A 21,931-nucleotide genomic window follows, 5' to 3' on the forward strand; every position below is an offset into this window, starting at 1 on the left:
AATAACATCCATTTAAGCAATCAAAACTGGCCTTGTAAAGTTCCGTCACTCCTGCTAAAAGATCTTTTGGGGTTACTAGCACTGAAGCCATTTGAGAAGCGCACAGGCTGGTATTTTTATGCCACAAAATTCCCCTTTACTTGCAGCTTAGTTGATGTAAGAACCATAATTGAGAACCATGTTACTCTGTGCAAGCAAGAGGATTTGGGGTTACCACATACTTACAATCACCCCCCTGGGCAACCTCTCCTCATCTAATTCTACGGGAAGTTGATGAATTTGCTTCATCCAAGACGAACAATGAATAGTCCAGGAATAAATAAGGAATAGTAGTGCACTCCAGAGACAGACGTTTGAAAAGGAGAGAGAAAAAGGCCTTAAGGTAAGCAATCGTCAAAGACAGAGCCTCGTCAGCAAGTAGCAGGAAATTAACTACTAATTGCAAAACGGTAGGTGTGTTTCCCTTCTCTCTTTGCATTGTCTGCACCAAAAGTAACAGCACACAGCTACCCGTCCTGCCCTACTAAACACAAGTAACGCGTGACTTAAAAACCTTCACTTTTTCAATGCAAAAGCCAAGCAGAACTTATTTTAACCCTTTATAGTCCTTCACAACTGAAGAAAAGAGGCATCAAATGGGAAGCAACCACACCCACAGTACAGGGGAAGGGGAGGTAGGGGTACAGAGACCCCCAGTAAGTGGCACTTGTCCTCTATCTGCTCTCAGGAAGGAAGCTGCAAGTTAAGAGCTGCTGGAACACAGGCTGTTACCAGCTTGCTCTCTACCTAATAGGCTGTTTCTGTAATTATGTGCCTTTTACTGTACTAAGCACTTACTCCTAAGTAACAGAATGGCCTGCTCAGCGCAGTGAAGTACCAAATTCATACAAATTGTTCACCGCACTCACACGTCCAACTCCACACTCGTGCTCCCCCCGAGCTGGAAAAAATGTTACTTGCCCACAGTGTTTCTACATAAAGGTATCCAAGTCAAAAAAGTAATGTTTTCAGGACACCATTGTGCAGTCTTTGGCTGCTGCGATACAGGGAGAGGTGCAGGAAAGTCCAGTATGTGCTGAACTGTGTTAAAACACCTTCTAAAGAAACCCCATCCCGGCAGTCAACACTTTACCCTGACACATCTATCCCTGCCTTCAGGAATGAGCCATGAGAAAAGTTCCCTCTGATAGACAGATTGACATATCTCCAAGATACGGAGATACAAAAAGCCATGATTTTGGAAAGCAAGATAAGCACCTAAAAAACCAGTTTTTGTCCAGCAAGGTGGTCAAACACTCAGAAGTGAAAACATCTCCCAGTTTCATTCTGACAAAGGTGAGAAGCTGCATAACCCGCTTTTAGGTAAGAACTGGTACGTCATTTTGCCACTTGAAGAGCAAGAGAGCTGCAAATTCAAACTATACCTCCCTGCAACGTATTCCCCAAATCCAACCCCCTGTTTTGGATGTCATCACTCCATCAGTCAGAGGCCACACCACCTGCAATGCAAACTTCTTCCAGCATCAGGAACACGCAGGTCTCCAACTGGTATTCCCTGCAAAACTCGCGAGCTCCATTGCCCTACAGTAATTCTCCACATTCTCCCCAAAAGGTGAGACTCAACATAACTGACATTGAAAAATAAACTGAAGTGCAGACTATAGATTCTTTTGTCCAGAGCTGTGTTGCGACAGCACCAAGAACAACCTAAGAGGGCTACTGTTAAAAAGCTGGTGACTTAATACTTTGCTACACAAACATCACTCATCCACACAGTAGAGAAGTCCTGTTAACCAGTCATTCCCCACCCACATTTCTGGAATCCAAAATGTAAATGAAATTACTCTGTTATAGGAATAGATGTTTATTCAGCCATTTTTTGCACTTTACAGCTGGAATTCTGGAAATTCAAACACCACATCTTTGCCTGTGAGCTTTTTGTAGACACCAGAAAATGTTTCCACCTGTGAAAACAAACAATCTTGATTACACATGGGGCATAAAGAAATAAAATCTATGTTCACATCCTTTAGATTCTACGCTATTTCCCACTGCATCTTCACTCTGATATGAACCCTGAGGCTGATCATTTTCTCCTAGATTCAGGCAGCTGAGCATTTACACAAAAGACATGTTTTCTGGAGAATATTTGGAACGATAGGAGACTCAGAGAGTAGAGCTGTCCTAAACGCGTCCCCACAGAAACTAAGTAAAGCGATGGGGGACTTCAGACTCTACCAAGCACATCTGTTCAAGGTCTAATCTAAGCGCTTCATTAAAAGCAAATAAAAAATCCCAAAAAACCAACGAAACCTCAAACAAACAAAAAAACACAAGAAAACACTGTGTTCCTATGAGGGAACTAATGTAGCTACTTTACAATCCAGGGGTTTTGGCAAGTTGAGCTAGAGCTTTAGTTCAAAACTGCCTTCTCTCATCTTCAGCATCTTACTCCAAACACAAACAGCTGTTCAGCTGTGTCAGAATCTCACCCCATCCCGCACGAGGGAAAGTTCCTTTTTTGTTTACCTTGTGTTCAACATTGTTCTGCTGTGCTTTGTCCAAATGGACTTTGATAAGCCTGCTGCCGTCCAGTTTTACGCGGATTCTCTTGCCCACAATTTCACTTGGGAAGACCAGATCTTCAAGAATGGCGTCGTGCACTGCAGTAAGCGTACGGCTGAAATGCCACATTTGTATCGTTAAAACACATCCTCTTGCCACATTTTCCAGTCTGCCAAGGCTAAAACCTTCCACAGCATGCTTCAGCTGAAAATTCAGTGGTTTTATTTTCAGGGGTTTTAATGCTGCGGTGTGACAATGTCACACATTCTCACAAGTCATGCAAAAATAAAAGCTAAATTCTACATTGAGTGCAAAAACTTAGTAACTGCATGAGGGGAAAAACTCAGTAGCCAGGTTTCTGACCTTTTAGATCACGTGCTGCTTTGCAGCAACAATCCTAAAACGTTCTCTTACTTCTACCCATTTGAGACTTGATTTAAATCAGAACCAAGTTGTCCTATCTGTAATTCCGCCAGAGACACTCGCTGGAAGAGTTTCAGCCTACAAGTATCTTCAGCTACACAGAATATGTTGGTAGAACACCCCGTTTTGAGAACAGTGTTTTTTTCATCTACATAAACCCAAGCAGCTGTAAACATAGTGTTTAACAGAGAAGTCTAGCTGGTAAGTTTAGTCTATGCTTATAAGACATTTGGTGTTTGCATTTGTGTTTTTGAACAGTCCAGAAGTGAGTCAAAAATGAGAAAAATTTATCCAGGTCACTTTGTGTAGGAGTTTAATGACCGGTAAGATTCCTAGGTTCCCCAGGTGCACTTTCAAGGCAGGAACACCACTGAGACCCGTGTCTACAGCAGCAGTTCAGACCTGCAAAGATTAGGGTAGCTAGAGGAGACAAACATCAACCACACTTCCATGCTCTGCAATACACGTATCATTTTAGAACGTTACTAAACCCGACCTACTCTCAGGCTGGGACAGGGACAGTCATGTGCTCTCCTTCCCTCATAACGAGAAACTGGCAGCACGTTAGTCACATCCACAGGATGCCAACTTCTCCAGTCACTGTGCAATACTAGTTTTAATATAACTTAAAGAGTCCTTCAAAGACAGGATTGCAGCTACATAGAATCACTTGGCTAGAAAAGACCTTTGAAATCATCAGGTCCAAACGTACATCCCCAAGCACCTCATTTACCCATCTTTTAAACCCCTCCAGGGATGGGGACTCCACCACCTCTCTGGGCAGCCTCTGCCAGGGCCTGAGAATCCTTTCTGTGAAGAAGCTTTTCCTGATGTCCAATCTGAACCTCCCCTGGCACTGCTCGAGGCCATTCCCTCTTGTGCTATCACCTGTCACTTGGGAGAAGAGACCAACACCCACCTCGCTACAATCTCCTTTGCAGACAGGGATAAGGTCTCCCTTCAGCCTCCTCTTCTCCAGGCTAAACAACCCCAGCTCCCTCAGCCACTTCTTATAACGCTTGCTCTCCAGCCTCTTCACAGCTCCGTTCCCTTCTCTGGACACGCTATAGGATCTTGATGTCTCTCCTGTCATGAGGGGCCCAAAACTGAACCCAGGATTCAAGGTGCAGCCTCATCAATGCTGAATCAGGGGGTACAATCCCTTCCCTGCTCCTACCGGACACACTGTTTCTGACACAAGCCAAGATGTCATTGGCCTTCTTGGCCACCTGGGCCACTGGTGGCTCATGTTCAGCTGCTGTGGGCCAACACCTCCAGGTCCTTCTCCTCCTGGCACTTTCCAGCCACATTACCCCCAGCCTGGAGCTGCTCGGGGTTGTTGTGTCCCAAGGGCAGGACTCGGCACTTGGCCTTGTTAAACCTCACACTGTTGACCTCAGCGCTTGGATCCAGCCTGTTCCGACCCCTCTGCAGAGCCTCCCTACCCTTCAGCAGATCGACACTTCCTCCCAGCCTTGTGTCATCTGTGACCTTACTAAGTGTCCGTTCAATCACCTCATCTAGATCATCGATAAAGACATTGAACAGAACTGGACCCGAATTAAAAGAGCAGATATAACACAAGTACCAGGAAACTGCAATTTTAAAGTTCATGCCTCAATATTTCAAAATACAGTCATAAATATAACAGAGGTGTAATGCTGGGAGAAGGGGACACACCACGTGCCATGAAGAGGACAAACCTTTAAGACATGGACTATAAAATGACGCAGTAAGATAGAGAACAGTACAGAAGCAGCACTGACATCCACTCAGAGACAGTAGCGTTGCGTGTCAGCAATAAAGAGACCAAATGCAAGCAGAGAGGCTGTTTAACACATATGGCTATACCACTGCTGTTAAACTTGTCCTCATAGGGACTACTCATATCCATAGCGCTCCTCAGTCACTCTTCCCCTCCCTGCACTCCCTCTGAGAGCCAGTCCTGCCTTCTGCAGTTTAATGTGTGACATGGATGCGGCTCTCCCTGCAGCTTAAAAGGAATAATCCTTGTCAGCGCAGTGAGGTAAGAGACAACAGGTTGTGCTTTATTAACCAGTGCCGCTGGCTAAAAAATTGGGTACAGCTGTAGCTAGAAATAAAGATGGAGCTGGAAGCAATGCAACACAGTATCCAAAGCTTTCTACCTCACCTTTTAGGAGTCAAATGACAGAAAAAAGACAAGACCACCCAATCACTGGAACAACTTCCAAAAACCTAACTAGACATTATTTGACTAAACTACCAACTAACAAAGGAAGGTTGTCCTACCGAATCAATACTATTTACTTACCTCCTGGGACGCTTCTGCTTGTTTTTTGTGCGGCTTTTTCTTGTTGGCTTGGGCAGAATTCTTCTCTGTTAAGGAAAAGGAGGTATTTCTTAGTATCTGGTGTCTACAACAATTACAGAAAGACCTACAACACGTGGGGTTTTTTATTTTCACTAGAGACAGATGCATGAAAAACTGGAAAGGGAGACTTAAGTATGCCCAAAGCTACAGCATTAGAACCTGGTGTGGTTTGCAGAAGATGAAGTACTGATATGGCTTTATTTCTTATCTACTGATCCTGTGTTCAGTGTACAGACATTAAAACATTTGTATTTCACCTCCTTTCCCCATTTATAAAACCAGGGTAGCTTGCTATGTCCTATCAGCAATCTGAACATGCTTCTTTGTGGAAATCTCAAACCATTTTACAGTTTGTTAGATTGAGCTTACTACTCTGCTTCGCACCTGAGGCAGTCTCAGTGCCACAGACAGCTAGGTGACATCTGACATGAGAACACCAGCTTGAATTAAATAATCCAGATCAAACCCTGGATGAAACATAATCTGTTTTAAAAGCGGCATTTACAGTTATTTAAGATTTACTGATCCAAGCCAGTATATTTTCTACTTCCCTATCTGCAAGGGTAGATCTTTTAAAACACCGAGTTTCGGGCACGCTTGTAGCCAAGTGCAGTATTTTCCACCAACCCATCACAGCTTCTCCATGACTGAATTCATGGTGAGGTTACTGTAATCCAGACTGAGTCGTGTCACATTCAAAAGCGACAATATTTCACCTACAGAAGTGCACACATTCCCTTCTAAAATACGCATCACTCCACTGACAGGAAATTCTCAAGCACTTTGTTTACATGAGCCAGAGGCATTTCACTAAAAGTGCTCTTGGCCATATAACGATCCAGAGTTAGGTGCTCTGGCTCTTGAAATCACATTAGAAATAACCGCTGCTAAAAGAATCTTCAGCCTAACCACTAACTGCCCACTCTGCAGACAGATCTCCAGTCTGTCCACCTCTTCGTACTGCCCTGAGAGCCCTCCTATAACCTTCTCATGCCTCAGCTTCTTCCAGAAATTCAGAACTCAAGTCAGGTTTTTTCTTCCACTCCCATTAACTTGAATTTTAACTGCTTGGATAAATAAGTGTAGTAAAGCTAGTACTGATACTTGCTCTCTCTTTTACTTCCAAGCTTTGCTTCTCAGACTTCTAAAGGAGTAAGAGAGGCCAGAAGAAGAAAGTTGTATCCTACTCCAAAAAGCTTCACATCTCATCAAGCTTACACAGCCACGGCTGCCAGCTGAAACCATTTTAGCTTACACCCACACAACGAGAGGCGTTTCCTGCTGGTACAACAATATGCGTTATACCATTGTTACCTCGAATGGACATGACAATAAGGGCAGGGCAGCACTGAAATAGGTTATCCAGATAGGCTGTGGAATCACCACCCTTGGATATTTCCAAGACTCAGCTAGACCTGATCTGGCGTTGGCAATAGTCCTACTTCACGCGCAAGGCTGGACTACACGCCCTCTACAGATCCCTTCAAATCACCATTTTTATGATTCTGAGTGTTTTACCTGAGCAATGAACACCACGTGCTTCCCGCTGAATTTCTTCTCCAGCTCACGAACTAGCCGCACCTGAATCTTCTGGAAGGATTTCAGCTGAGGAACTGGTACGAAGATGATGATGGCTTTTCTGCCACCACCCACTTCAATTTCCTGAAAGAGAAGTAGAAAGTAAACATTATAGAGGTCGAAACACAATGTCCAGTTTGATCATGAATTCTCCGAATACAAGTATTTGATAGTCTTTCCCTGCAACTTCAGGTTAAAAAATACCATCAGAGAGAAGTGTCTGCTTTAACGCATTCAAGAGCAACAATTAAACAGAAAAACCTCTGTCAGAGCACTTGTTTGTCTGTAAAAGAATGGCTGGACAATAAATCCCGCCAAATCAAGTCACGTCCTCTGAAAAGCTCATTCTTCCTGCAAGATGGGACTTGGGCGCTAGAATCTGAACTACACTGAATGCGTATTGGCGCATTGGCAGTGGCACTTGCATGCTGATACAAAGTCCCAACTATTATTTCCCTCTAATGCAGACTCTAAAAGAAGTTTGCAGTGATAAATCTCTTATTTCTCTCAGTAATAAATTTCTGCAACTACCTGAAAGGAGGTTCTGGTGAGGTGGGTATTGGTCTCTTCTCCCAAATAACAAGTGATGGGACAGGAGAGTTGCACCAGGGAGGTTTGAATTGAATATTAGAAAAAATGTCTTTACTGAAAGAGCGGTGAAGCACTGGCAGAGGCTGCCCAGGGCAGTGGTGGAGTCTCCATCCCTGAAGGAGTTCAAAAAAACGATGGTTGGACTTGATGATCTTACAGATCTTTTCCAACCTCAACGATTCTATGATTTTATTCTATGAATTCTGAGCTACTACTTCATGGAAATCATCATCTGTCTACCACTGGCCAAGGCCTGCATCACTAATCAAACAAAACATTTCTTTCTCAATAGAACGACTCCCATCGCTGTGGTTTACATCACACCAACATGGATTACTTCGGCTCTGGTTTGTTTTTCCAACAGTTGATCAAAATCCAGAAAAGTCTGCATAGGCTTACAAAGCGCTTCTCCCATGAACCCAACTGCAGAGACATCCTCATTCTCCAAGAGGATGGCAAGCAGAGTTGTTTTCCACCAGTTACATTCCCACATGAGTTAACTCTGATGCCCACAGGAGTTTTCTCACAAATAAAACCAAGCAGCTAAACAAACAACAAAGACATCCGTAAAAACTCTTCACTCAGGACAGGGCACAGGGCTGTCCTTCAGCAGCAAAGCAGTTCCAAAGACCCCTGAACTCACATACCAAACAGACTCGGAATCACAAAATGTTTTGAGTTGGAAGAGACCTTAAAGATCATCACCCAGTTCCAACCCCCCTGCCTTGGGCAGGGACACCTCCCACTGGCTCAGGCTGCCCAAGGCCCATCCAGCCTGGCCTGGAACCCCTCCAGGGATGGGGCAACCACAGCTTCCCTGGGCAATCTGGGCCAGGGCCTCACCACCCTCATGGTGAAGAATTTCCTCCTTATGTCTAGTCTAAATCTGCCCCTCTCCAATTTAAAGCCAACCCTCTCCTCGTTCTATCACTACACGCCTTTGTTAAAAGTCCCTACTTAAGTTTTTGGGTGCAGCAACCAGCTTTGGAAGTTTCACCCAGTCTCCAAGGCTGACAAATTCTAACACTAATTTTCTTTCTCCTTTTCTACGAATTTTCTTCTTCCTCTTCTTTGCCAAGGTTTCAGTTGCCTTAACAAACTAAAACCCAGATTTGCAAACAGGCGAACCCATGGGACCCAGCCAGTCTATAGCCTCAAACCACCTCCTGTTTATCACTTGGTGCATAAGAGGGCTTAGGATAAATTGATTTTACAAAGAGTAAACACCGCTGCCTACACCGCCAGCCAGGATCCACACAAAGTCAGTTTCAGACCAATTTGCAGAGACAGAAAGTACAACAGCCACTTCAAACATATTTATGTAGAAAACAGAACCACTATCTGAGTTTTTACAATGACTTCAGATCAGCTCCTAAAAAAAATAACTATTACAAATTGCTGCATATTAACAGCAAAGACAAACCACAACAGCACATAGGAAAGTAAGCACAGGCCGCAAGAAACAGCTAAAGACACTGTTGACCTGATACGCTAACACCCACCCTCTGAGTCAAGAACCTTTTCCTGATATTCAACCTAACCCTTCCTCAGCACGTCTTCCTGCCGTTCCCTCGGGTCCTGTTACTGATCACCAGAGAGATCACCAAGCCACCAAGCAATTGTTTGTAGAGAAGGTCTGACCTACCTTAGCTGCTGTGATGTTCAGCTCCCGCAGCTGAGCCTTTAAGTCAGAGTTCATTTCCAATTCCAGCAGAGCCTGGAAAAGTCAAGTTGTGGAACAATCCGTTACATACAGTTTGATTTGGAAGAACCCTTGAGACCAAAGTTTGCTCACAGTGCCAGAGAGCTGCTCTATACTTTTAACCACAGCCAATATCCAAGACTTGACCTTCCTGGCAGAGAATCATAGAATGGTTTGAGTTGGAAAGGACTTTAAAGATGATCCAGTTCCAACCCCCCTGCCATGGGCAGGGACACCTCCCACTGGTTCAGGCTGACCAAACCCCCCATCCAACTTGGCCTGGAACAGCTCCAGGGATGGGGCAGCCACAGCTTTCTCAGGCAACCTGGGCCAGGGCCTCACCACCCTCATGGTGAAGAATGTGCTCCAATGTCTAAAGTAATTCTTCCCCTCTCCAATTTAAAGCCATCCCCCCTCATCCTGTCACTATAAGCCTTTTTACAAAATCCCTCCCCAGCTTTCTTGTAGCCCCTTCAGGTACTGGAAGGTCACTATGTCTCCCGGGAGCCTTCTCTTCTTCAGGCTGAACAATCCCAACTCTCTCAGCCTGTCCTCATAGCAGAGGTGCTCCAGCTCTGATCATCCCCGTAGCCTCCTCTGGACCCGTTCCAACACCTCCATCTCCTTCTTATGTTGGGGATTCCAGACCTGGACGCAGGACTCCAGGTGGGGTCTCACAAGAGTGGAACAGAGGGGCAGAGAGGCAACAAGTGCAGTTGGTGGGAACACAGGCTGACTGCCCCAGTCCCTACATAAAACTAGGAAAGAGTACGTGTTTAGACAGCACCACCCTTCAACTTTTAAGCTCTACACAACTGCCACAATGCTGTCTCCACAACTCATGTCTGGTTACTGAACAGCAGAAGAAGACCCATACCTGGGATATACCAGACTCGAACTCATCTGGCTTCTCGCCATTAGGCTTCACAATCTTTGCGCTGGAGCTGAACATGGCCTTCCTGCAACGCAAAATGACATCTCAGTTGTCACCAGGCGCACGCCTTCCGTTACTAACACCGCAGAGACTCTGCAATCCGCAATCTACAAAGCCGCACGGGGCACGCAAGCACCAGCCACATTGTTCCCGGGGATGCCGACCACGGGAAAGCAGCAGTCTGCACATCACAGCAGTGGCTGCCATTGTCACCAAAACCAAGAAAAGGAACCACCGGGGGTCTTAAGAAAGCGGCATTCTTTAATACAGCACTGGATATACAGGGGGATTGATCTTCCTACTGTATATGTCAGTGACTACAAGGAGTAGGTTTTTATACACTGAAATGGTAGTCATGTATTATATTTTTCATAAAAATCATGCATATTAATCATATCTCCCAATATTATAGAAAACAGAATAATCTGGGCTAAAAGGGACCTCAAAGCCCACCCAGTTCCACCCCCTGCCATGGGCAGAGACACCTCCCACTGGACCAGGCTGCTCAAAGCCCCATCCAACCTGGCCTTGAAAACCTCCAAGGAGGAACGTTACTTACAATAGGTGTCCTGCACCTCCCACATGCTCCCCACAGCCTCTGATTGAGCCTGAGGTCACAAAGCAGCCCCCTACTCTTATTTCCTTGGCACCTGGGCCCTTTGAAGTTTCCACATAAGGTTCAACATAAGGGTTATCTTGACACCCCATCTTTTTTTTGGCTCCTGAAGTGCTGGCCAGATGCTGGTCTTCTGCAGCCTTCATTTTTTTATTCCTTAAATCATAGAATGGTTTGGGTTGAAATGGACCTTAAAGATCACACAATTCCAGCCCCTCCGCCATGGGTGTCCCTGCTGGCTCAGGCTGCCCAAGGCCCATCCAACCTGGCCTTGAACACCCCCAGGGATGGGGCAGCCACAGCTTCCCTGGGCAACCTGGGCCAGGACCTCACCACCCTCATGGTGAAGAATTTCCTCCTTATGTCCAGTCTAAATCTGCCAATTCCTCCCAATACCTAGTCTAAATCTTCCCCTCCCGCAAAACAAAGCCATTCCCCCTCATCCTATCCCTCCATGCCCCTGTAAACAGCCTCTCCTCAGCTTTCCTGTGGCCCTTTTCAGTGGTGGAAACTGCTCTAAGGTCTTCTCGGGGCCTTCTCCAGGCTGAAGAACCCCAACTCTCAGTCTGTCCTCGTACAGGCGGTGCTTCGGCCCTCGGATCATCTTTGTAGCCTCCTCTGGCCCCGTTCCAACAGCTCCATGTCCTGTGTAGGGATCTCCCGAAACGAGGACCTCCCCTCACTCTCCCTCGGCTTCCATGGTCAGATCAGGCGGTAGCACGGACACCGCCCTCCGCACAGCGGCTGCGACGGCTTCGCGCAGCAGAACGACCCCGGGAAGCGGCGGGGCGGCCGCTCACCGAGCTCCCCCGGCGCCCTCCCCGCTCCCCGCCCAGAGCCGAGCCGAACCCCGGCACCGCACGCTCCGGCGGCCATCGGGGCTCGGGCAGGCGCTAATCGGGAGCATCCCCGCCCCGCGGCTGCGGCGGGAGGCGCCGCTGGGTGCCAGCTCGGTATTGCAGCGGCGGCGGGGGAAAAAGGCGTCGGCGGCACCCAGGCCGCGGCACCCACCTCTGCCTCTCTCTCCGCGCCGGCCTGGGAAAAGGGAGAGCTCTCGCGAGAGCGGCCGAGATCGTGGCGGAAGCCACGCCCACACACGGGTGAAGCCACACCCGGAAGAAGGGCAAGGCGGGCAGCCCGTGAAAGCCGCGTGCCCGAGGCGACTTCCGCACAGGTGAAGCCGCAACGGACTCCAGGCGCGGCGCATGGTGATGACGTTAATGACAGGCTCGCCTAACGCGGGAGGGCCACTATGCGCATGCGCAAGAGGGGAAGGGCGGCGCTTACCGAGCGTGACCCAAGGAGGAAACTGGGCGGGAGAAGATAATACGGGCTGAGGCGTGATCCAGGGCGAGCGTTCCAGTGCCTGAAGAGGCTGCAAGAGAGCTGGGCAGGGGCTGTTCGCAAAGGCTTGAAGGGACAGGGCGAGGGGCAAGGGGTATAAACCGGAGAGGGGCAGATTTAGACTGGACATAAGGAGGAATTTCTTCACCGTGAGGGTGCTGAGGCCCTGGCACCCTTCCAACCCAAACCCAGTCTATGAAACAAAGTCCTCTCTCTCGAGGAGAACCGTAAGAATTCATTATTCAAGTTTCCTTTTCAGTTTGTTCATGCTACCTTGCAAAGTAACACTATAAAGAAATCTAGAGAGGCTTTAACTTATGATCCTGCGAGGCACAGGTGAGGGTTACAAACCTCTGCTTGTACCAGAATGCCAAAGAATACAAGGGACATCTCCGCATTGCGTCACTGACCTCTTACCAAACCCACAACCCCAAAGTTCCCTTGCGCCCAACTCCTTTGACCTGTTACTATTTACCTCTGTATAAAAAAAATCAATTTATTTCACTAAGAGGAAAATACAGAACTCTTTAGGATAAAGATTTAATATTCTTAAGCCTGTCTTTATGGTGAAGTCGGAAGTCTACAGCTGAAAACACTGACAACAGCTCTTCAATAAGATGGAGACAAAGCAAACACTCCTTTCCATCAACTAAATAGTGACTTGATTGTAAAGCAAACGTGTAGAAGAAAACATGTTTTTCTCCTCCCCAGAAGTAGGTGTACATTTAATACTTCAGGCCAGAAAGAAGCACAGTTCAAAGTTTAACTCTGAGACCATTACAGCAGTTCAATTTGTCACCGTGAATGTAAGCCTTCTTCCTTCCAGTCACGCGCCCGAGTCCATCACGACAGTTGTTTACTGGCTCCTTCTCTTGCTAGTCTATCAGCTTCTTCATTTCCTTGGAAGCCAGCGTGACCGGGAATATGCATCTGGGAGGACAAAAGCATAAGACCATTAGCTATGCAAGATAACAAGAAAGCAGCACATCCATAATATCTGATCATGCAAGATCCTCGCATTCATAGCACAGCAGCACCTCCTCAGAGGCGCTCTCCTCGCACCGAGTCCGTACAGGTTCCTCCCAGCAATGTTTATGGTCTCCCTACCCGTGTAGAAGTTATATTACTTCTTTACTGAAGAGTTAAAGAATTTAAAACTTAAAAATGAGTATTTTAAAGGCCTTTCTGTGCACAGTTTCCTTGTAGAAAACACTGTTATGGTACAGAAAACTAGACTCAGCGTATTTGGGACCAGGCTTTCTTAATTTTCCCAGTTTAAAGACACTCACGTGATTGAGTTACACCAACAAACCAGCACCAGAACCAGAGTTCTGAGAAGCAAACCCAGAAATTGAGCTATGACTCAAAAACACAGAGTTCTCTTTTCAGCTTAGATTTCACGGAACAGAAATTTTATCTAACAGCCTTAACAAACTCAAAGTAACGATCACGGGCACCTCCTAAGAGACAGCTGCAAATATAAGCATGCATTTTAATAAATGAAATACTAGTTCCAAGAGCCTAGGTTACGTTGCTTTAAATAAAACAATCAGCTTTGTTGTATTTATGGGTTTATTGATGTAAAATAATATTATGCTCTATGAAGTTCTTAGTTATGGTCATACTCGAAAGTTTTCACAGGAAATGTGATATCATTAAGATATCATTAAGAATAAGAAACAAGGTGCTCACCCACTGAATTTCTATGCCTTTCGATAGATTATCAAGTCTTTGAAAATCTTCTTTATTTATTACACTTGCTCCTGAACTTGTTCTCCAGCCATTTGTTTTCCAGTTGTCAACCCAGCTCGTAATACCTAGGGGCAAAGGGAGAATAAAAATGATATAAAAGAGGTCAACAAGGATCAAGATGGAGCAAAAACCCTTTTAACGAGATTAACTCTGGACAAAGTCTCAGTACTGTAAAAATGTGAGACAGATACTTATGGAGTTTGGAATTTTCAGAGGAGTAACAGCTGAAGACCTAGGGGAAAGGGGAAGAAATACTCAGAAATGAAGTCCTACTGGCTCCTTCACGTGGTATTTCTGTGAAATAAGATTAGATTTTTGAAATCTCTGCATTAACCTTAAACACACACTGTGAGTGTGTATTGTCTCTGACTGGTCCTCTAGTCTAACCTGAAAGTTTGGAAGCGTAGCCTACACCAAGAAAGTAAGGAAACTTGAATATACTTCACCTTTGTGTATTAAGACGGCCTCTCCAATCCAACCAAAAGCAAACCAAACAACACAGGGTTGCTACACCAACTTTAAAGCACTTTCCCGTGCACAAAGTACACACAAACAACATTTTTTCTAGACTTTGCGTCATACCGAATGCCTTAACACAAAAATCCTTCTGCTGTTCTTTACTTTGTAACGGGCACTTTGTCTCCAGTTTTATTTCATGCTGCTTACAGGCGATCCCTGTAAGAATCTCAAGGCTCTCCCCAAGCATGAGGACTGCAATAAGTTAAGCATTCTCTTGTTTAGAACCCTCTCTCCAGGTCTCGGTGTTTTCTGTGGGCCTGATGTAATGCAATTGTGTGCAGAGCATCTTTAAGAATCAGGAAAAGTAAAATCATTAGCTTACCATTAATAGTGAACTGGCTGTCAGTGTAGATAATTAGTTTCTTGATGTTCTGACTCTTTGCTTGCTCTATTGCTTTGCAGGCTGCCTTAAGAACATTAATAGAATCAGTTTAGAACAGGATTTTGCACAAATGCAATTCAAATACCAGCTAAGTGCCCGATGCGAATACAGAAATGCCAAGAATATTACTGCAATCTCTCCGTCACTGAGGACCAGCGCGCTTTAGAGCAGAGATTCCCAAAACTATGCATGCAGTTAACTTACAGAAGCAGGCAAACAGGAAGCCACTGAAATTTCACTGGCAAAACCCCCCACTGATATTCTAATGCTCAATTCTGTACTTGCAGGAGCCACTTTCTGCCCAATTTCCCAACTATCAAGGCCTCTATTAACCGTTCCTCAAGTTTTAGGCAATTCCTCCCTCACTTTGAGGAGGAAGGGTTCACACCAGTTCCAACAGTCTGGAACCCCTAAAAGGGTTGAGTTTTTTGGTGCTACACAGTTGGGTCTTGATGTAGAGCTGAAAAGATCTCCAGCGACAAATGTGACCCCCTGCACACCCCGATCACCTCTGCTTGTCCCTCACTGAAACGCGGGATTGATCTGCTTATCTCCAAACACACAGTGTGGGACAGCAGCAGCACCAGGATTAAAATGAGGTGAGAAGCGAAGTCTAAATCTGCTGTCGCCAACAGAAGTAACAGAAGTTACTCCTGAGAGCCTAGAATTGTTATATTTATCTAAGGAATACGATTCTCTGATCCCATCACAATAAGAAGCTGATTCTCCTCTAAACTGCCGCTCAGCATCCAGATTTGGAAACCAAGCTTTCCTAATGCACGGTTGTTTTAAACAGCTGTGCCCCTGCTGATATCTGGGGATTCTCAAGGCGCATTACCTTGTTCAAACCCAGTAAAGATCAATAAAACTTGAAGAGAATGACTCATTTCAAGTCTTAATTCCTGATATTTTGTGCACTTCTCCCCCACAGCTCTAACTGGTTTCTGAAGGCTAGAGTTGAAATAGTCACAAGTGTGCTTCTGTGGTCTACGTGCAGAAGCATTTCAGGACATTTAATACTTACATGTATTTCTGCTCTTTGATTAGTCTGCCGTCCAGGAAGTCTTTCACTGGTATTTCTGTGTCCAAGGAATGAACAGTAAATTAGTTATCCTAAATATGCAGAATGGTGTATAATAAGTACGCATCATAAAAATAAAGAGAAGAGCTACCCTTCATTTTACAAAGGAGGATGAATAGAAGGTTCCAGCTCTAACTACCACCTGCATAGTGCAATCGGCATATTCGGACCTGCCATCAGCACACAATCACATTTGTTGTCAACTGTGCACGCCTACACCTATTTTCAAACCTTCTGTATCACCTGAATCATAGCTTCAGCCCCTAAAAATATTATTTCCAGTCAATCTGGAACATCCCTTCCAACCCTAACTATTCTATGATTTTCCCCCCATTCATATCTCCCAGTGAGGCTGATTTCTCTTTTCCTCTCAGGAAATCACTGGTTTCACAGCACTGTCATCATGAGTCTCAACAACAGAAGGGTTTTGTGTTCAAAAGGGGGCGGTATTGTAAATCACACAGAGGACAAACAGGAATATACTAAAAAGAAAACAAAAACCCACAAAAGAATAATCCAGCTACTTACAAAGGGTGGCCTGGCCCCCAGTAGACGCCTATTCCAGCACGTGCCCTGTTACGTCCATTACCTGAGCAACAACCATCCGTATAAACAACTGTAAAGTCGCCTACAAAAGAATGACCAAAAGCACAAGTTCAAGCACTCGAGAATGTAGACTCTTGAATCAAAAACATCTGTCTGCCATCAGAGTAGTCCCCAAAACTTCCCTCCCCAGACAGCCCTTCCAACCCTGAACTCCAGAAGCCACACAAATTACGAACGCGATAACCAGAACTCCTGCTGCAGTTTCACACCCTGAGCAGTGTCAAATTAGCCAGCCTCAAGAAGCACCTCTGCCCCAAGTTCCACTCTCACTACCATTCCTGTCTTCTTTAGTTAACACCAAAACTTCCCAGCTACGTCTGCCTATTTACACAGTCTATAATCCAGACACATATGAAACCACACCCATAACAATTAAATTAAGCTGTATGTTGATACCAGTTCTAACAGTATCACACTGAGAGACCATGGGAACAAATGTTTCCTTGCTGATATTTACTTTTTAAGTAGAAACAACATCACTGGGTCTGACTCTGCCGTACACAAACACTCCTAAAAGCTCTCTAATAATCACACTTGTTACTTACAAAAGAGTGAAAAGAACTCGAAAGCATTAGAGAAATAATGAAAGACCTCACCCATGTATGAAAATTTATCTTCACTGACTGTCGGCTCCGAGTGTACTTCTTCATGCTTTACACGTTTTGCGATGTGTTCTTCGTTTGTAGACTGTTCGAACGGCCTTTTGCAAGCATTGCAACACAAGGTATTTATTTCTGGTTCCTCTCCCTGGCTATCATTTTCCTGTGTTACAGCTGGAGGATTGTCTGCCCCTTCCAAGAGAAAAAAAATTCAACTTGATACAAGATCATATTTTCTTGGAAATGACTGCTTCTAAAGCCAACATTCATTATCACCTGTCAGCGATGTGGGATAAGAGGGAATGGCCTCAAGCTGCACCACAGCAGGTTAAGATTGGACATGAGGAAAAACTTCACAGAAAGGGTTCTGGGGCACTGGAACAGGCAGCCCAGGGAAGTGGTGGAGTCACCACCCCTGGAGATGTTAAAAGACAGGTAGATGACCTGTCTGACCTCAGTGCCTGGGAAAGTCATGGAACAGGTGATCTTGAGTGCTATCATGAAGCACATGCAAGAGAACTGGGTGATCAGCCCCAGTCAACATGGGTTGATGAAAGGCAGGTCCTGCCAAACTAACCTTACTGCCTTCTATGACAAAGTGACTCGACTACTGGATGAGGGAAGGGCTGTGGATGTAGCCTTCTTGGACTTCAGTAAAGCCTTTGACACAGTTTCTCACAGCATTCTGCTTCAGAAACTGTCAGCCTCTGGCCTGGACAGGCACACACTCTCCTGGGTCGAAAACTGGTTGGATGGCCCAGAGAGTGGTGGTCAATGGAGTTAACTCCAGCTGGAGGTCGGTCACAAGTGGGGTTCCTCAGGGTTCGGTACTGGGTCCAGCCCTGTTCAATGTCTTCATCAATGACCAGGATGAAGGCATTGAGTGCACCCTCAGCAAGTTTGCAGATGACACTAAGCTGTGTGGAAGCGTGGATCTGCTGGAGGGTAGGGAGGCTCTGCAAAGGGATCTGAACAGGCTGGACCGCTGGGCCGAGGCCAATGGCATGAGGTTCAACAAGGCCAAATGCCGGGTCCTGCACTTGGGGCACAACAAAGCTATGCGGTGCTACAGACTAGAAGTCTGGCTAGAAAGCTGCACGGAGGAGAAGGACCTGGGGGTGTTGGTTGAGAGCTGACTGAACATGAGCCAGCAGTGTGCCCAGGTGGCCAAGAAGGCCAATGGCATCTTGGCTTGTATCAGAAACGGCGTGACCTGCAGGTCCAGGGAGGTTATTTTCCCTCTGTACTCGGCACTGGTGAGACCGCACCTTGAGTACTGTGTTCAGTTCTGGACCCCTCACCACAAGGATGTTGAGGCTCTGGAGCGTGTCCAGAGAAGAGCAACAAAGCTGGTGAGGGGGATAGGAACAAGTCTTGCGAGGAGCGGCTGAGAGAGCTGGGGTTGTTTAGCCTGGAGAAGAGGAGGCTGAGGGGAGACCTTATTGCTCTCTACAACTACCTGAAAGGAGGTTTTGGAGAGGAGGAAGCTGGGCTCTTCTCCCAAGTGACAGGGGACAGGACAAGGAGGAATGGCCTGAAGCTCTGCCAGGGGAGGTTCAGGCTGGACATCAGGAAAAAATTTTTCACGGAAAGGGTCGTTGGGCAGTGGCAGAGGCTGCCCAGGGAGGTGGTTGAGTCACCTTCCCTGGAGGTGTTTAAGGGACGGGTGGATGAGGTGCTGAGGGGCATGGTTTAAGGAGTGTTAGGAATGGTTGGACTTGATGATCCAGTGGGTCCTTTCCAACCTGGTGATTCTATGAGGTGCTCAGGGTTCTGGTTTAGTAGTGGACAGGCACAGTTGGACTCTATGATCTCAAAAGTCTTTTCCAACCAAGCAATTCTATAATGCTGGTCTCTTAAGCTGAGGCCACAGAACAAATAGAATAGGGTACACCACTTATTCATGACCCCAGATGAAACAGAGGTGGAGACACACATGTGACGGCCCTCAGAACAGGCACGGCACAAGCAATATTCAAGCACCAATAGGGACATCTGTGCTCCCCAGGTGTCCCTCATCACATTGGGAGGGCAGAGCCCCTGCCATACCCACCACCCCGCTGCTCCACAATCCCACTCGTGCTTTGCCAGAGCTGCCCTGTGCACGCCAAGGCCCCGCTGAAGCCAGGAGGGCCACAGAGATCTGAGGACTGGAGCACCTCCCATATGAGGACAGGCTGAGAGAATTAGGGTTGGTCAGCCTGGAGAAATGAAGGCTCCAAGGAGACCTTACAGTGACCTCCCAGTACCTGAAAGGGCTACAACAAAGCTGGGGAGAAACTTTTTACAAAGGCTTGTAGTGATAGGATGAGGGCCAATGGGATATAAAGCGGAGAGGGAAAGATTTAGACTAGACATAAGAAAGAAATACTTTGCAATGAGGGTGATGAGACACTGGCCCAGGCTGCCCAGGGAGGTTGTGGCTGCCCCATCCCTGGAGGTACTCAAGGCCAGGTTGGATGGGCCTTGGGCAGCCTGAGCCAGTGGGAGGTGTCCCTGCCCATGGCAGGGAGGTTGATTGTAACAGGATTGTCTTTAAGGTCTCTTCCAAACCAAACCATCCCATGACTCCATTATTCTATGGTTTTTAAGCTCATTTCCAACCCAAACCAGTCTGTGATTCCATGACTCTATGATCCTTACGGTTTCCGTTCCATGATTCCGCGATTCTATGGCCTTTAAGCTCCATTCCCACCCACACCATTCCATAATTCCATGACCCTTAAGGTCCCTTCCTACTCAAACCATTCCATGACTCCCTGATTCTAAGACATTTAAAGTTCCCATTCCACAGCTCCATGATTCATAGATTCGGCGATCTTTGAGCTCCCTTCTCACCCAAATTCCTTGATTCGATAATCTTTAAGGTTCCCATTCCACGGTTCTACGATGTTTAACATTCCCACCCCATGACTGCACGATCCTATGGCCTTTCAGCTCCCCTCCCACCCACTCCGCCCCCCGATTCCACGACTCGGTACCTGCCGCCTCGGGGCGCTGCCTGACGAAGGCCCAGGCGTCCTCTTCGGTGTTGAACTTCTTGAAGCAGGCGGCGGGGAACCGATTCACCTGCTCGCGGCACTCAGCCCTGCGAACACAGCGGGCCCCGGTGAGGCCGCGCCGGGGCCTCTCCCCGCGCTCCTCCCGCCAGGCCGCCGCCGCTTACCACGTGCGGTACACGCCGCTCCGCCGGCCCGTGCGCACCGCGTAGAACATGCTGCCGGCCCTGGGGGCGAGACACGAGCGTCTCAGCACGGCCGCGACCCAGCGCAGCATCGCGCAGCGCCTCCGCCATTCGAGCTCCCCCCCCCCCCCCTTCCCGTCCCGCCGCGGGGATAGCGCGCACCGCGCATGCGCCACGCACCACGGTCCGCGCCACGTCCGGCCACGCCCAACGACGTAAGAGGAGCGCCGCCGCGGATGCGCTATACGTTCCGCACGCTGCAGACAACCACGCCTCCTGTGGACGGGACGCGTCCACCACCTGGTCACGGCCCCGTCACGCCAAGCCACGCCCACCGACGTAGGAGAAGCGCCGCCAACGCCCCGCCCATTGCGCAGTAGCCGCGCCCTCGCCCCGCCCCCCACCGCGCATGCGCAACACGCAGCCTCCGCTGCAAGCAAGCCACGCCCACGACCTCGCCACGCACCCCGTCATGCCAAACCACGCCCACTGGTCAGGTGCCTTCACCCCGCCCCATCCACAGCCGGAACGGCAGCGCAGCCGCCGCGCATACGCCACGCCCAGGCACGTCGCGCCCCGCCCCCGCCTCGCCAATTGCGCCGCATCCCGCCAAGCCCCGCCCACTGTGCATAAACCACGCCCCCATGGCTACGCCTCCCGCGCATGCGTTACGCTCCCCCGCACACGCACCGCGCCGCACCCACCGCCGCCTGACCCACGCGCCGCGCATGCGTCACGCACTCCGGCGTGCCCGGACCCGCCCAGCGCACGCGCGCCTCCAGCCCGGCAACCGCGCCCCGACCACCGCACACGTGCCTCGGCCCACACACATCCGGAAGAACAGCGGCGCCGCCGCGCACGCGTTCTTGGCACAACCTTGCCCCGCCCGCCGCGCATGCGCACCGGCCTCGCGCCACCACCACCGCCCCCCCAGCCGCGGGAGCTGCAGCGACGCCACCTCGCATGCGCCCCCGCCCGCCGCTGCGCATTGGCCACGCCCACTGCCAGACACCCCCCATCTCGTCCGTGGGAGCCACAGGGACGTCACTGCGCATGCGCTCCGCCCACTGCTCCCATGGGCCGCTCCCGCCGCTGCGTATGCGCACTACCCTCCCCCTGGAGCCCCGCCCACCGCCCGGCATGGGCCTCGGCCGCGCAGCGCGCTCCCCTACGGGCCGCAGAAACTTATTGTTTTGGCAAGGGACAAACTTATTGTAAAAGCGCATCGTGGCGCTTTGGGGGTGTGTGGGTACTTTCCGGTACATTTTTTTTTCTTGATGTCTTTTTTTCCGCTTCAATAATGGTATTTGAAAAGGCACCTAAACCGGCTTTTTTTCTTTTTGGCGAGGATGATAGAACCAGTCATGGAATCCCCAGGTTGGAAAAGACCTTTGAGATGATTGAGTGCAGCAACCCTGTTCCGTTACTACATCATATCCCTGAGCACCTCATCTACCTGACTTCTAAACCCCTCCAGGGACGGGGACTCCACCACCTCCCTGGGCAGCCTCTGCCAGTGACCAATAACCCTTTTAGTGAAGAAGTATTTCCTGATGTCCAATGTCTGGTTCAGCCCTGCCCTGGTGCAGCTTGAAGCCATTCCCTCTCATCCTATCACCTGTCACTTGGGCGAAGAGACCAACACCCACCTCTCCACACCCTCCTTTCAGACAGTTGTAGGCAGTGATAAGGTCTCCCCTCA

General features: G+C 48.1%; 2 protein-coding genes across 5 annotated transcripts; both read right to left on the minus strand.

Moving 5' to 3' along the window:
* Nucleotides 1–1,848: 1,848 nt before the first annotated feature.
* Nucleotides 1,849–11,848, minus strand: RPS7 (ribosomal protein S7). The gene is made up of 7 exons (XM_054061736.1): nt 11,774–11,848; nt 10,090–10,171; nt 9,156–9,227; nt 6,860–7,003; nt 5,282–5,346; nt 2,530–2,680; nt 1,849–1,964 (listed from the first exon to the last, which is right to left on the minus strand). Exons 2-7 carry the CDS (start codon nt 10,162–10,164, stop codon nt 1,887–1,889), a joined length of 585 nt encoding a protein of 194 aa, XP_053917711.1. The 5' UTR covers nt 10,165–10,171; nt 11,774–11,848; the 3' UTR covers nt 1,849–1,886.
* A 740-nt stretch (nt 11,849–12,588) lies between these two features.
* Nucleotides 12,589–21,119, minus strand: RNASEH1 (ribonuclease H1). Of its 4 annotated transcripts, none has more exons than XM_054061732.1 (9): nt 21,046–21,119; nt 20,212–20,271; nt 20,027–20,133; nt 17,043–17,237; nt 16,369–16,468; nt 15,784–15,838; nt 14,700–14,784; nt 13,799–13,923; nt 12,589–13,036 (listed from the first exon to the last, which is right to left on the minus strand). In XM_054061732.1, the coding sequence occupies exons 2-9, from the start codon at nt 20,259–20,261 to the stop codon at nt 12,950–12,952; spliced, it is 804 nt and encodes a 267-aa protein (XP_053917707.1). In that variant the 5' UTR covers nt 20,262–20,271; nt 21,046–21,119; the 3' UTR covers nt 12,589–12,949. The 4 variants fall into 4 exon arrangements, with proteins under 4 accessions (XP_053917707.1, XP_053917710.1, XP_053917709.1 ...); XM_054061735.1 differs by lacking the exon at nt 21,046–21,119 and adding an exon at nt 20,410–20,479; XM_054061734.1 differs by lacking the exon at nt 21,046–21,119 and adding an exon at nt 20,392–20,410.
* Between the last annotated feature and the right edge of the window lie 812 nt (nt 21,120–21,931).

The sequence above is a fragment of the Cuculus canorus genome, chromosome 3, assembly GCF_017976375.1.
Source record: "Cuculus canorus isolate bCucCan1 chromosome 3, bCucCan1.pri, whole genome shotgun sequence".
In the NCBI taxonomy this organism is placed as follows: Eukaryota; Metazoa; Chordata; class Aves; order Cuculiformes; family Cuculidae; genus Cuculus; species Cuculus canorus.